This window comes from Syzygium oleosum, unplaced genomic scaffold (genome assembly GCF_021117445.2).
Source record: "Syzygium oleosum isolate NSW1041296 unplaced genomic scaffold, Sole_v2.1 Sole_v2.02, whole genome shotgun sequence".
Taxonomy (NCBI): domain Eukaryota; kingdom Viridiplantae; phylum Streptophyta; class Magnoliopsida; order Myrtales; family Myrtaceae; genus Syzygium; species Syzygium oleosum.
The window spans coordinates 21,882,718-21,896,142 of NW_026607486.1; the positions used below are offsets into that span (position 1 = coordinate 21,882,718).

Below are 13,425 nucleotides of genomic sequence, written 5' to 3' on the forward strand. Positions count from 1 at the left end.
CCTCCAGCCGGTCGCTAGAGTCGGCGAGGTCGACCTCGCCAGATCCGGCGAGGTCGGGCCTCGCCTAGCCACTGGTGAGGCTCAAGCCCTCGCCAGTGGCTGGGCGAGGCTTGACCTTGCCAGATCTAGCAAGGTCGGGCATCGCCTAGTCGCTGGCGAGGCTCGAGCCTTGCCCAGCTAGCACGAGGCCGCCCTCGCGGCCATTCGACGAGGGTGAGCCTCACTAGTAGCCGGCAAGGTGACCTCGCTGGCCTTTGCCCAGTCGTTGCTCCGGCTACCGGCTGGAGGAAGGAGGAAGGGGAGGAACAAAAAAGAAAAAGAATAAATAAATTTTTTTAAAATATTAAAATATTATTAAAAGTTATTCACGTCAGCAAAATCCGGTCAAAATTGATCGGAAGGACTGAATTGACACAACGATAAAATGTTTAGGACTGAATTGTTACTAATATAAAATATTTAGGACTGAATTGATATCAAAAAAAAATTTGAGGCTAAATCGACGTCATTATAAAAAATTTAGGACTTTTTTGATATTTTTTCCCGATCTTCACTTTTCATGCATGCTTCCCCACCGAGGCTTTTTCATCCCGCGTCCATCATTTTCACCTGTCTTCGCGCAGGACAGCCGAATTCGACGACTATCCCGATTCCGAGACTGCATACCAGGAATTCTCCAGGCTCACGTCCCTTTCGACGCGATGTCTTAGCATTAATTTTCTATTTGCGCTACGCGCCAAGCACTTGTAGTTTAATTAAGTTATTAAACAAAGAAGAACGTGTACAATCTCGACACGGATCTCAAAACCAGCTGATGTAACCCCCCCCTAACATCGACAGAAACCATGATTAGAGAAAGTTAGTTTGCTCGTGCGTGTGTTTACAGACCATCGCACCATCTGTAAAACAAAATGCTCCTCTCTTAAACTTGGCCTTGAAAAAAAGCAACAAAACAATTTCAAATTATGTATGCCGTTACACATTTATCCCGAATCACGTTATCATTTATTAATATTTTGTCAAGTGATATTTTCAATCAAAATAACGTCGTTTTTCTTTCATTTAAATCACGTGGACGACATGTTAATACTATTTCCTTTTCGAACAGATCTTTATCGGTGTTCATTAATGGAATCTTGACAGAGGGTAAATATATCACATATATATAAGTTTGAAATGTCATAATGAGCATAATTTTAGGTTTTTGGTGATTTTTTTCCTTTCGACTTTGCTTGATGTTTGGTTCTTCGGCGATGAAGCTTGGAAAGAAAGAAACAGGAAAAATCTACATCAATCATGTTCTTGTCGATGACGCAAAACCACTCATGTGACAAAACGGAGAAAATTACTCTGAAATTTAAAAATCTCATATCTTTTGTTTTGACGAGTAAGATTTCACTTCATACGTCGTTTTGTCAGTTTCTCTTCATCGAATCAAAATTAGCAAGTTGATTTTCTTGGCGGGACCATCCAAAACGCCCCTAGCATTGTTAGCAAAGACAAAACCAAATTGGATGTAATGTTTCCAAACCCATGTCAACCACCCCCCCTAAACTACATTTTTGCGTCCACATGCATTTCTACATTCCTATTGCGTCTGCGTACATCCATCATTGCCCACCAACCATTCTTTGTCCCACTCCGAGCTGTCAAATAATCATAAAAAAGGAGTTAAGCTGGAAGCGAATTTACGTCCTTGCCCTATGCTTACTTTGGGAAGAATTTAGGACATTTCCCTCCGACCAATGACATTTTCGTAAGTTGAGTCAGCCCCACATGCAAAACATTCTCAGATATATAAGCATTCATGGACAATCATGTACAATAAGACAGCATCCGAGACCCCAGACCCTCCGCCTGGCGCCTGAAGTTTCCCAGCAGTGATGTCGCCGGAGGCCGATCCGCATGTCCCGCTGCTGCCGGAGAAGAAGTCGCCCGCCAGGCCGGCGGCATCAGTCTCCGGTGCGGTCTTCAACGTCTCGACAAGCATTATCGGGGCTGGGATCATGTCCATACCGGCGACGCTAAAGGTTCTCGGGGCTGTCCCTGCGTTCGTGCTGATCGTGGTCATCGCGTGGCTCGCTGACGTGTCGGTCGAGTTCCTGATGAGGTTCACACACTCCGGGGAAGCCACGACGTATGCGGGAGTCATGAAGGAGTCGTTCGGGCGGGTTGGATCCGTGGCCGTGCAAGTTTGTGTCATGATCACGAACCTCGGGTGTCTGATCATTTACCTTATCATCATCGGTAAGTACATGAGCTACCCATAAGGTGGTTAGTTAATGTTTAATGGCACTAACACCTGCATCTGGTAGCCATCACTGGTTTCTTTGGGGCCATAAGATTTTGGAGCTTGTGAGATTCCTGAAAGGAGTTGATTCCTTCAATTCCTTAACTTGTTTCACAGATTAATAACCATGTCTTGGACGAAATCATCCTGAAACCAGTACCTCGTCTGATTATCTTGAAGAGCAATATACGATGACAGACGACAGGGTGATATGGGAAATCTAAGGAGTATTTCAATTGATTATCGTTTCATGAACTTATAATAGATGAATTACCTCAATCAGTTGCATTGGTGATTCCTCTAATCCATGCTCCTGTTGTTTTAAGGACTCGGTTTTGACATTTAGAACCAGATTTGCTTGTAAAACTTTTCAGTGTCACTATATCTCAGTATTATTTCTTTCAGGGGACGTACTCTCTGGAAATCAGCCCGATGGATCAATCCATCTGGGGATCTTGCAGGAGTGGTTCGGTGTTCGCTGGTGGAACTCCCGAGAATTTGCGCTCCTCTTCATTATAGTGTTTGTGATGCTTCCACTGGTCTTGCTACGCCGTGTCGGTGAGTATCTGTTGGCCGTCTTTCTTCAATTCTCCAGCAGTCGTAGGGGCAAGACGGTTGTCCTATGCTTTCTTTGGAAGATCTCCCTCTTGAAGATCCTTGCTGTCATAGCTTTAGAACAACTTCACTAAGAAGATGATTACCCAAGAAAAAAGATTAACTTAGAAGATAACTTCAACAAAATGAAGCGAAAAGCTTTCAAAATGAACAGGAGACCTTTTGATTAAGCTCAATAAGATCTCAAATGCTCAACGAACTTTCATGTTGCTGCTGAGGTTTGTGCTTTCTAAATCTCTTTTGCTGTGTTTCTAGAATCTTTGAGATTCAGCTCGGCTGTATCAGTTCTTCTAGCAGTGGTCTTCGTCGCCATCAGTTTGGTATTGGCAGTTCGTGCCCTCTTGGAGGGGAAAGCAAAAAACCCAAGACTGCTGCCGGATTTGGAGAACCTGTCTTCGTTCTTCAACCTCTTTACTGCTGTTCCGGTTATTGTGACGGCCTTCACGTTTCACTTCAATGGTGAGAACAACAGAAGAATCTTTTGTGCTCAGCATAAGATTCAACAGTTGTGTCAATCATGCCTTGAAAGAACTTTGGCATCGGCATCAGTCAAATACGTAAATTCTAATCCTCATTTTCAGATTTAATCAAGTTTATGATACAGTTCTAAATCCCAATACCTGCAGTTCATCCAATTGGTTCCGAGCTTGCAAAACCCTCTCATATGATTGCTGCAGTCAGAATATCACTAGTGCTCTGTGCTTCCATCTACTTCGCGATAGGAATTTTCGGCTATCTGCTCTTTGGTGACTCTATAATGGCCGACATACTTGTCAACTTCGACCGGAACTCAGAGACAGCGATAGGTTCATTGCTGAACGACTCAGTCCGGTTGAGCTATGCTCTACACCTTATGCTGGTGTTTCCCCTCTTGAATTTCTCTCTACGAGCCAACATTGACGAGTTTCTCTTCCCAAGGAAGCCGCTCCTGGCCACTGACACACCTAGATTCTTGTGGCTCACACTTGTTCTGCTTGTCATCAGTTATCTCGCCGCAATTGCATTTCCAAATATTTGGTACTTTTTCCAATTTCTAGGATCCACCTCCGCAGTCTGCCTCGCGTTCATCTTCCCAGGCGCCATTGTGCTGAGGTACCGATCCTGTCCAATATATTCAGCATCCATAAGAATTGCATGGCTTTGAAAATATTTTCGATATAATTAGTTTTGTACTATTCGTGTGCAGGGATATTCATGGTATTTCAACAGTGAAGGACAGGATCATTGCGGGAGTAATGATTGGCCTGGCAGCAATGACAAGTACAATTGCCATTTTGACAAACATATACAGTTTGACAGGAAGCAGATCATAGTTGTTTCTCTTTTCTTTCTCATCCCAGTTTTTTTGCTTCCGTCTTGTCCTGGTAAAGGAAAGGTAATGGTGTGGCTTGTGTTTCTTCTGCGATGTATTTGAGATACAGAAAGCTTTAGATTATGCAGGATTTTGTCCATCTTAAGTATACAATACTTCTTAGAGTGAGTGGATCTTGCAAATATTTTGCCTCTTGAAACCAATGAAAGATATAGTAATGTTACTCCACTGTCTTTGTATTACTATTACTGCCCCAATGAGCTTCAAAATTTCAAGACTCCATCTATCAAGTGCTGAGAATTAACCGACTAGGTAGCTTCTTAGATCTCCCAGAAGGAAGGTCTCTAATAACCTGATAACCTGCAGATGATTTCTCTTTGGTTTCTTTTGCGGTCAACTTAGTCTATGAACAGAATGCAAGCAACAACCGCATGCTTAGCACATAAAGGCGGGACGAGCTGAGGAATTTGGTATATCAAATCCTGCACTCACAGAGATAACACAGAAAATGCGACTAGAGCGTATCCTTATGCACTTTCATTACAGCCAAGGACCAGAAATTGCAGAACAGAAGTAAGATACGTTGAAAGACATTTCACTGCCGGGTGCTTGCAAACAACGGTCATAGATGAGCAGGTTTCTCTTCAAGCAAATACGAATAGATTTTATTGCCAAGCACAGAGATAAGAAAATTACCATCTGTTTGCAGCAGTCTTGTATCCTGCCATTTTTCCTTTAAGAGTAACCTTTGATCGGACAAAGTTAAACAGATTATTGCTTTGAAAAATGTCTTGTACAGAGTACATCAAAATCCTCTGGTCAGAAAAGAATCACAGGCAACAAAACAATAACAGAACTTCTCGCTGGTTGAACCATCCATTGTTGTCCTGAAAAAACAATTGCAGCACTTCCAGGAAAAGAGCTACTATTAGCAGACATCATACCTTTTTTTAAATCTCCTCTTTGAAGCAATGATCAGCCAGAGGTCATCAACAGGTTGATATATTACCATTTACCGGCTAACAGAATTTAAGTAATCCTGAGACTGCTAAAAAAGCAAGCCGAATTCCTATCCTGCCTGAGTTGGGACCGACATGGAAACCACGCACTCCGTTTCACTCTCAGCTCCTCTAATTTACAAAAATTTCATCCTTTACGAGGATGTTGCCGACCTCTGGAGTGAATTATGAATTCTTCCCATTGACGGAAATCCAACATCATATAACCATTCCTCTTTCGCACCTTGCTCCTCCACAACATCTCTCATGCTTTCTCCATCTTCAAATCTCCCGGTCTGGACTTGGTGTCGGTCAGAGTCCTCTGGCTCAATGACTAGGGATCGGCTTCACCACAATTTCTCCTGACTCGGAGTTTCTATCAACTCCGCCGGCTCCCAACACGCTCTACCAGATCATTTCCTCGGGTTCAATTGGCAGCTTCTCTGCCCTACACGACTAAAGAAATCCGCAGTCGATCAGATCTCCTCGTGATAATCTCAGTTTCGCGTGCCGCGGAAGCATCCCTCAAAGCAATAGGCCGTGCTCCCCATTGATGCCCCCGGTGATCATTGGCATTGCCCGAGAAGATACATTCCGCTTGGACATATCATCAAACACTTGCTGAGCATCTTAAGTGAGCACAAGCAACGGGATTCAGCAATATAAAGAATTTTCATTTTAATTTGGAACGCGAACCTCTTTAAATTTTCAAAACACATACATGGTTGTCTCTCAAATATATAGACACGATAATTTTTAATTAGGACAACTTTTTGGCTCCATAATAAAGCTTTGCCTTTGCCTTGTAATGTTATTAAATAAAAAATTGTAAATTTCTACAACTGGTTTTTTCAACTGGGGCGACTTTAATTAGAGTGTTGGCGACCGACCCATATTTTATTTATGAGACAATCTTTAGGCAAAATGTGACCATTAATAACGACATGCACGACTAAGGCCATGACCATACGATAGACAGTTTACTTTGATTTTGGACAGTTAGTTATTGAGGAGGGCACTCTCTTTTATTATTTTTCAGTAGAACTATGTGGAATTTGAAGATACTTCGAATATGTCACTCGCCATTTCTCCGTTCCACTTTGACCGATGTTCTCTATCAAGGACAACGTATAATAGCAACAGTCCACAATCTACTACCGACCTGCAACTTCAACAACAATTTTGGTTTGATTCTTCTGGACGTATTTCCACGGCAGATTAAGTAATTGAAAACTTTTGGCTGAATTGTTAAGTGAGGTCTTCGCTTCTGATTCTCCATGGACAAACAAAAGCTAGGCGCATAGGAAGATGGAAAAGATATCTCATTGTTCATCTTCTTAATTCAACTGATATGGAATTGCACCAAAACAAAAGAGAGGGAAGACATTAGAAACAAACCTTCCCAAGGAAAATGACTTTTCAAGCTAGTCAGCCGACATCTTTATTCACCTAGTCTATATTAATATAAAGAGACATCTCCTCAATATTTTCATTGTCTATGAAATTTGATGGTTTTCCGCTTTGGCTTCTCCATCCCCTCGGCTACACTTCTCTCCAGCATTCTCACACCTCGCGCGAGCCATGTAGGCCTTCGTGTTTCAAATGCAATATATGCCACAGATATTCCAATTACGATTCCTGATGCATAACCTATCCACACTACTTTATGTTTGAACCAATTCTCATGCCCTTTGCGGTCAAAAGTTGACGAGGATGATGGTGGAGGAGGTTGAGCATCGCCAAGGCATGCTTTTGACAATGGAGTTCCGCATAAGCCTGGATTCCCACTGAACGAGTCGTTTAAAAATGTGTTCAATTGCTTGTCCTGAGGAATTCGACCGGTGAGTTGGTTCTTCGAAAGGTTTAAGTACCCAAGGAATGTCAAATCTCCCAATTTTCTAGGAATTACCCCACTAAGCTTGTTCGAAGAAAGATCAAGCCATTCCAGATTAGTCAAGATGGTACCGGTAAAGTAGTTATGGGCAAGGTTGAGCCCTACGAGAGAGTTAAGATGTCCAATAACTCCCGGGATATCCCCATGAAAAGAGTTGTTCGACAAGTCAATGGTTGTGAAGACGGTCAAGATCTTTACAAGTTGAATCTCCATCCCTTTCACTGTCACGGTCACAGAATTTTCATATGACCACCTTCCATAAGACCGTGTCAAATACAACATTTTGTTTTGCCCATTTTCACCATTCAGCATGCTTTTAAAGTCCATCATCAAGTTGGCTGGCAAAGGACCACCAAAATTGTTGTTAGAGAGGTCTAAAATGTATAACATGGGAAAGAGGTGAGCTCCTCTTGGAATGTTCAGAAGATCCTTAAAATTGTTGGACCTTAAAACTAGTACTATCAACATTGGGAGAGTTCCCAACCGTATCGGAAATGTATCCTCTATCTGATTGTTGCTGAGATCAACAACTTCCAAATATTCACATTTGATAAGGGATCGGGGCAATGTGCCTTCAATCCAATTTCTACTCAAGTCAAGAGTCATCAAGCTATTTCTCGAAGAAAATGATTCAGGAATTGTGCCCTCAAGGTGATTCATTCGCAAGTTCAAAACTTGCAAATTGGTGCTAAAATTTGTTAAGCACTGAGGCAAGCTACCGGTTAAGCCGTTGTTATGCAAGTCAATGACCTTGAGGTTGGTGGCAAATGGCAATGCAGAACAAAGAAGGGATCTTTCCTGTGATATTATTACTTGCAACGGAATAATAAAGTGTGTCTGGCGACGGAAGTGGGAGTGGAAGTGGCCGTTAAAACCTGTTGCCGGACAAATCTATCATATATAATGAGGTGTTTGAGAAAACCTCTTTGGGCAATCATCCAGTAAAATTGTTATTGCGAATCGATAAATATGAGAGCTTAAAGGCAGTGAGGTTGATCTCACCATGAAAATTGTTGCATTGCAAATCAAGGGTTTCCAATTGCAGTGCTTCTAGCCAATGTGGGAAGATACCACTGAGCTTGTTGTAACTAAGATTTAGAAATTGTAAGTTGACGAGTTTAACTAGAGAGCGCGGTAATGTCCCTTCCAATTTATTGTTGCTCAAACTGAGTAGTTGGAGACTGGTTATATTACCAAAACATGGTGGCACATTTCCCGAGAGATTAGTGTTATCCAAATATAAATATCAAAGTGAACTCAATTGGCAAATTGAAGAGGGGATCTCACCGGTGAAATTATTGGAGCCGAGGTTAAGATATGACAATCTCTTCCCGTGCAAGTGTTGTATACCCCTCTTAAGCTGGTTATGAGGAAGACTCAAGATTTCCAATGTATCGTGATTCATTCCCCAAAACCACCTTGGGATCTCCCCACTAATGTTATTAGAAGACAACTCCAACCATTTAAGCTTCGGGAGAAGGAGGGAGATATTGGGATGGAGAGCGCCATGAAGCCAACTACAGCAAAGATCGAGCATGGTGACGCCACCCGTTAAATAGTCGCACATGACACCGTCCCACGAGCAGCAATCCACCCCCTTGTTCCATGACTCTGTCATTTGACCACTAATATCGTTATAATCGGAGGGGAATGCTGCCCTATCAATCACGAAGGAAGTCTTAAAATGGAGCAAGGCATCGCATTGATCGGGAGGGCAAGGCTAGGGAAGGGGAGGGGGAGGCGGGAGGAGGGGGGTTGCGGTGTGGGCTGGACTCGGAGGGTGCTCGGGATCGGGAATGAAGCAGGAGGTAGGTAACGAAAGAAAAGGAGGAAACAGAAGAGGTTGAGGATTTGATGATGCCACCCCATTTTTGCTGTTTAGCATACTGAGTGAGGGGAGGGGTTCAACTGATAAAGTGTGTAGTGATGGACACGAGCCTCTGATCAAACGAGTTCAGCGTGCCATGCGGGTTGGGAGTTAATTTAATATGCAAGATCCACCCACTAGAAAAAGCTATTAGATCCCCCACTACATTTTTTTTGTAAATCGTTTATTAATTATAGGGTTAGTACGATTGAAAAACCCCAAACTGATAGTTCTGTAACAAATTTACCTTAAATTAATTTTTTGACCACAAAAAACCCCAGATTGGTACATCTGTGACAAATTTACCCTGCATTAGTTTCCGTTCAATTTTACTGTCAAATTGCTGAGTTGGATGACACGTGACAATTGACGGGTGTACCGATTTAGGGTTTTACCAAGGTTTATAAATTTGTGATTTTTCATGGTATTAATCCAATTTAACGGAGAGTAAATTTGTCACAAATATATCAGTTTGGAGTTTTTTGTGGTCAAAAAATTAGTTCAAGGTAAATTTATCATATGTATATTAGTTTTGAATTTTTTGTGATTAAAAAATTAATTCGATATAAATTTGTTATAAATATATCAGTTTAAAATTTTTCGTGATATTAATCCTTAATTTTAAACCCCACTAGACTATTAGCGTCGCTCCATTATTCACTCTAGCACGTGGGGTGAGTGCTTCAATTTGGACACCCCTTCTAAAGTGTGAAGTGACTGACCCGTCTTCTCTAGAAGGTCTGTCTGTTGGTGGGCTCACAAGATGAATATTCTAAAAACTCCGTCGGTTGGATTGTTGACTATACAAATTAGGTAAAACGGTACAAACAGTCCATGAACTTTGACTCAATATGTAATTTAATTCCTAAACTTTTAATTTATTCAATGTAGTCTCTGAACTTTAATTCAATGTGCAATATTGTAACGACCTGGGTCCCACTCGTAAGATATTGTCCGCTTTGGACACTAAATTCTCACGGTTTTGTTCCTCCGAGGGCAGCCCATATTACCCCCAGAAAAGGCCTTTTGCAAGTTAAGGTTTCCCAAGCCTTTATAAGCAAGCCCAAGGCTCCCTCCCTAGGCGATGTGGGACGGGAGACATGCCCTCCCTTGCCATCCTAGAAGCCTGTCAGAAGTCGCTCCTTATCCAGGTCCTCGGACCCAGGCGACCACTCCCCGCCCTAGTCGGACCGGGTCGTTACAAATGTGGTCCCTAAATTTTTAATTTGTTCAATGTTATCCCTGAACTTTTGGTACCTGTTCAATTCAGTCCTTGAACTATATGAAAATATTCAATGCAGTCTTTTCAATTAATTCAAGTTGAGGGACTATATTAAACAATTTCATATAGCTGAGGGACTGAATTGAACATGTACAAAAAATTCAAGGATAACATTGAGCAAAATTAAAGTTCAGGGACCACATTGAACATTAACCTAAAGTTTATGGATTATATTAAACAAATTAAAAGTTTATGGATCAAATTGCACATTGAGTCAAAGTTCAGGGATTGTTTGTGTCATTATCCCTACAAATTACCCTAGGGATGTTTTACAGTAGGGCTAAGATGGAATTCTATTGCGTGCCAAATCAGTCCTAATTAACCACTGGGCCACTGGCCACCCTTCTCACTTGAGAAGGGAGAGGTGGGGAGTTCGAATCCCCACCTTCGCAGGAAGGTAGGGGTGGGGCCGCGTAGTTTAAGATGTGGGAATTCGACGCCCACGCCCTGCAAGAGGTGGAGCGCAAGTCTGAGTGTGTATCGTGAGTGAGAGATAGAGTAGGACCGACCAAAAAAAAAAATCAGTCCTAATTGATTAATATTACCAGAGAGACTTTGAAATACATTGGTAAAGTCCCATTCATATCTGTGCATTCACCGAATCTTTCATTTTGCCTAGACATATGACGAGCCCGTTCCAGAAGCCCCTGCCACCCCATTATTCACTTCAGCAGAAAGAGAGCGAGTTTACTGGTGGTGGGGATAGGGATTCAACTGACACGGCCCTTCCAATAAGCCAAGCTATCAACACAAGTCTTCTCCTAAAGGTGTGTTGGTGGGCTTATGTCCAAAGCAAACAACCTTTTAGAAAAGCAAATATAAAGCAGCACGAAATGGCTTTCCAAATGACCAGGAGAGGACGTTAAGACAGAATTGAATATCTCCTACATCAAAAAGGGGATGCTTCTATTGCGGGACCGATCTTTAGTTTTCAACGGTGAGTTAGCATGGATGGGATTGATTCAGATTTTTATGTTTCCTTTGTCTCTCAAGAGAGTTCTTAGTGCTTTTCCAGGAGATTTCTCTGCGGTCTGTCATTTTCTTCGCCGCTCGTCCATTCTCTTTTGCTGAAAATGGGATTAAATTTTCATTTTGATGTTTCTTCCTTAAAGATAGTAAAGATATTTGTGATTCACGTGATACTTTCTTCCTTGACTTTTCTTTTCTATTACGGTGCTAACCGATTGACATATGTGATTTGAGAAGACTTTGTGAATGCCCGTATAATTACTGTTTCGAGCTTGACGAACGAAATTGTGCTTCCACATTTTCACATTGCACGAATAAAAAATATGTTACGGTGTGGCAGCCGAAGCTGCGGGAGTATTGCACCGAGCGGGGTTGATCTCGGTCATGAGGTCCATCCCAGGTTCTTTTGAGGATGCGGAAGCAAAGAGGTATAGATCTTGCTTGTTGAAAAGGTTTCAAGATCCGAGAGATACGACGATTCCTCCTAGAACAGTGGTAGTCTAATTTTACACCATCAATGGTGAACCTCGGAGCATCTTCCTCTGAAATCCGTAACAATCCCTTGGAAAAAGCCTCCGTCCACTATCCATCATTTGCAGTCTCATTGTGGTCATTTTTCCTTTGAGAGAAACCTTTGACCGGACAAAGTAAAACAGACCATTGCACGAAACTGTCTCGTACAGAGTACATCAAGATCCTCTGGTCAGAAAAGAATCACAGGCAACAACACAATGACAGTTCTCCTCGCTGGTTGAACCATCATCATCCATTGTCGTCCTAAAAAACACAATTGCAGCACTTCCAGGAAAAGAACTACTAGTAAAAAGACATCATACCTTTCTTTAGATCTCCTCTTTGAAGAAATGATCAGCCAGAGGTCATCAGGCTGACAAATTACCATTTACGGGCTAGCAGAATTTAAGTAATCCTGAGACTTCGAAAACATGCAAGTCGAATTCCTATCCCGCTTGAGTTGGGTCGGGCACGGAAGCCATGCACTCCATTTCACCCTCGGCTCCTCTAATTTCACAAAAATTTCATCCTTTTCGAGGATGTTGCTGACCTCCGGAGCAAAATTATGAATTCTTCCCATTGACGGAAATCCAACATCATACCCATTCCTTTTTCGCGCCTTGCTCCTCCATTTACATCTCTCATGCTTTCTCCATCTTCAAATCTCCCAATCTGGACTTTGTGTCGGTCAGAGTCCTCTGGCCCAACGACTAGGATCTGCTTCGCTACAACTTTTCCGGACTCGGAGTTTCTATCAACTCCACCTAGGGGTGTGCAACCAGATCGGGTTTACCCGGGAACCGGACCGGCCCACCTAGAAAACAGGTCCGGGAATCGGTTCTTGTTTGAACCGGTCCGGGAACCGGTTCTATATTTTTGGAACCGGTTGGAACCGGTCCAGTTGGAACCGGTCCGGTTTCCGGGTCTAGGTGAAAACCCACCCAGACCGGTTTTTAGAACCGGTTTGAAGTTACAGTAAAAACCCTAAATCAGACTCCCAATTCTCAGCCTCACTTCTCAGTCTCGAGTCTTGACTCTCTTCTTGCCCTTCTCAGTAAAAACCCACCCGCAAGAGCTCGTCGCCGGAGCTGCTCGCCGCTCGTCGCCGCGGCTTGGCTCGTCGCTGCGGCTGCTCGCCGCTCGTCGCCACGGGGTGCTCGCCGCTCGTCGCCGCCGGGTGCTCGCCGCTTGTTGCCCGCGGGGGGCTCGCCGCTCGTCGCCGCAGTTTATAGTCTTATGCTTGCAAACGGGTTTATAGTCTTATGCTTGCAATTTCGCAATGTTGTAGCTCAATACACCCGGCGAGAGCTAAGTTCAAGAAAAGTTCTAATTTTTTGCGCAAAGCAAGTCCCTTTTTCATGTTAATGAAAAGTAGGAAGGATCTGTGATGTGGTCAAGTTCAAACCTCAGGGACCCGCATTCTCCTTTCCTTACGATGAAGACTTGAAATCTTTTACCTTCAAACTGAAAGATGACATCTTTTAGCATTTGCCCGTGGCATAAAGTCGGCCTTTGTAGATAGGTAACACCTGCGTTTTACATTTTCCTCACAGTAGACATGTATGCTTTAGGGGAGTAGCTGTTGGAGGATGCAGTCTGAAAGTTGAAGTCAACTTTTCAGATTTCCTGCTTATTGTTTGAGCCATTGTTCCTTCATCCTGATTATCTATTTTGTTTTACTCTTG

General features: G+C 42.8%; 2 protein-coding genes across 2 annotated transcripts; one reads left to right on the forward strand and one right to left on the reverse strand.

Moving 5' to 3' along the window:
- Positions 1 to 1,767: 1,767 nt before the first annotated feature.
- Positions 1,768 to 4,445, forward strand: LOC115673094 (amino acid transporter AVT6C). The gene is made up of 5 exons (XM_030595159.2): positions 1,768 to 2,247; positions 2,696 to 2,848; positions 3,161 to 3,364; positions 3,532 to 3,997; positions 4,092 to 4,445. The coding sequence occupies exons 1-5, from the start codon at positions 1,884 to 1,886 to the stop codon at positions 4,216 to 4,218; spliced, it is 1,314 nt and encodes a 437-aa protein (XP_030451019.1). The 5' UTR covers positions 1,768 to 1,883; the 3' UTR covers positions 4,219 to 4,445.
- A 2,259-nt stretch (positions 4,446 to 6,704) lies between these two features.
- On the reverse strand, positions 6,705 to 7,439 carry LOC115673180 (putative receptor like protein 25). The gene has a single exon (XM_030595259.2). It carries the CDS (start codon positions 7,437 to 7,439, stop codon positions 6,705 to 6,707), a length of 735 nt encoding a protein of 244 aa, XP_030451119.2.
- Between the last annotated feature and the right edge of the window lie 5,986 nt (positions 7,440 to 13,425).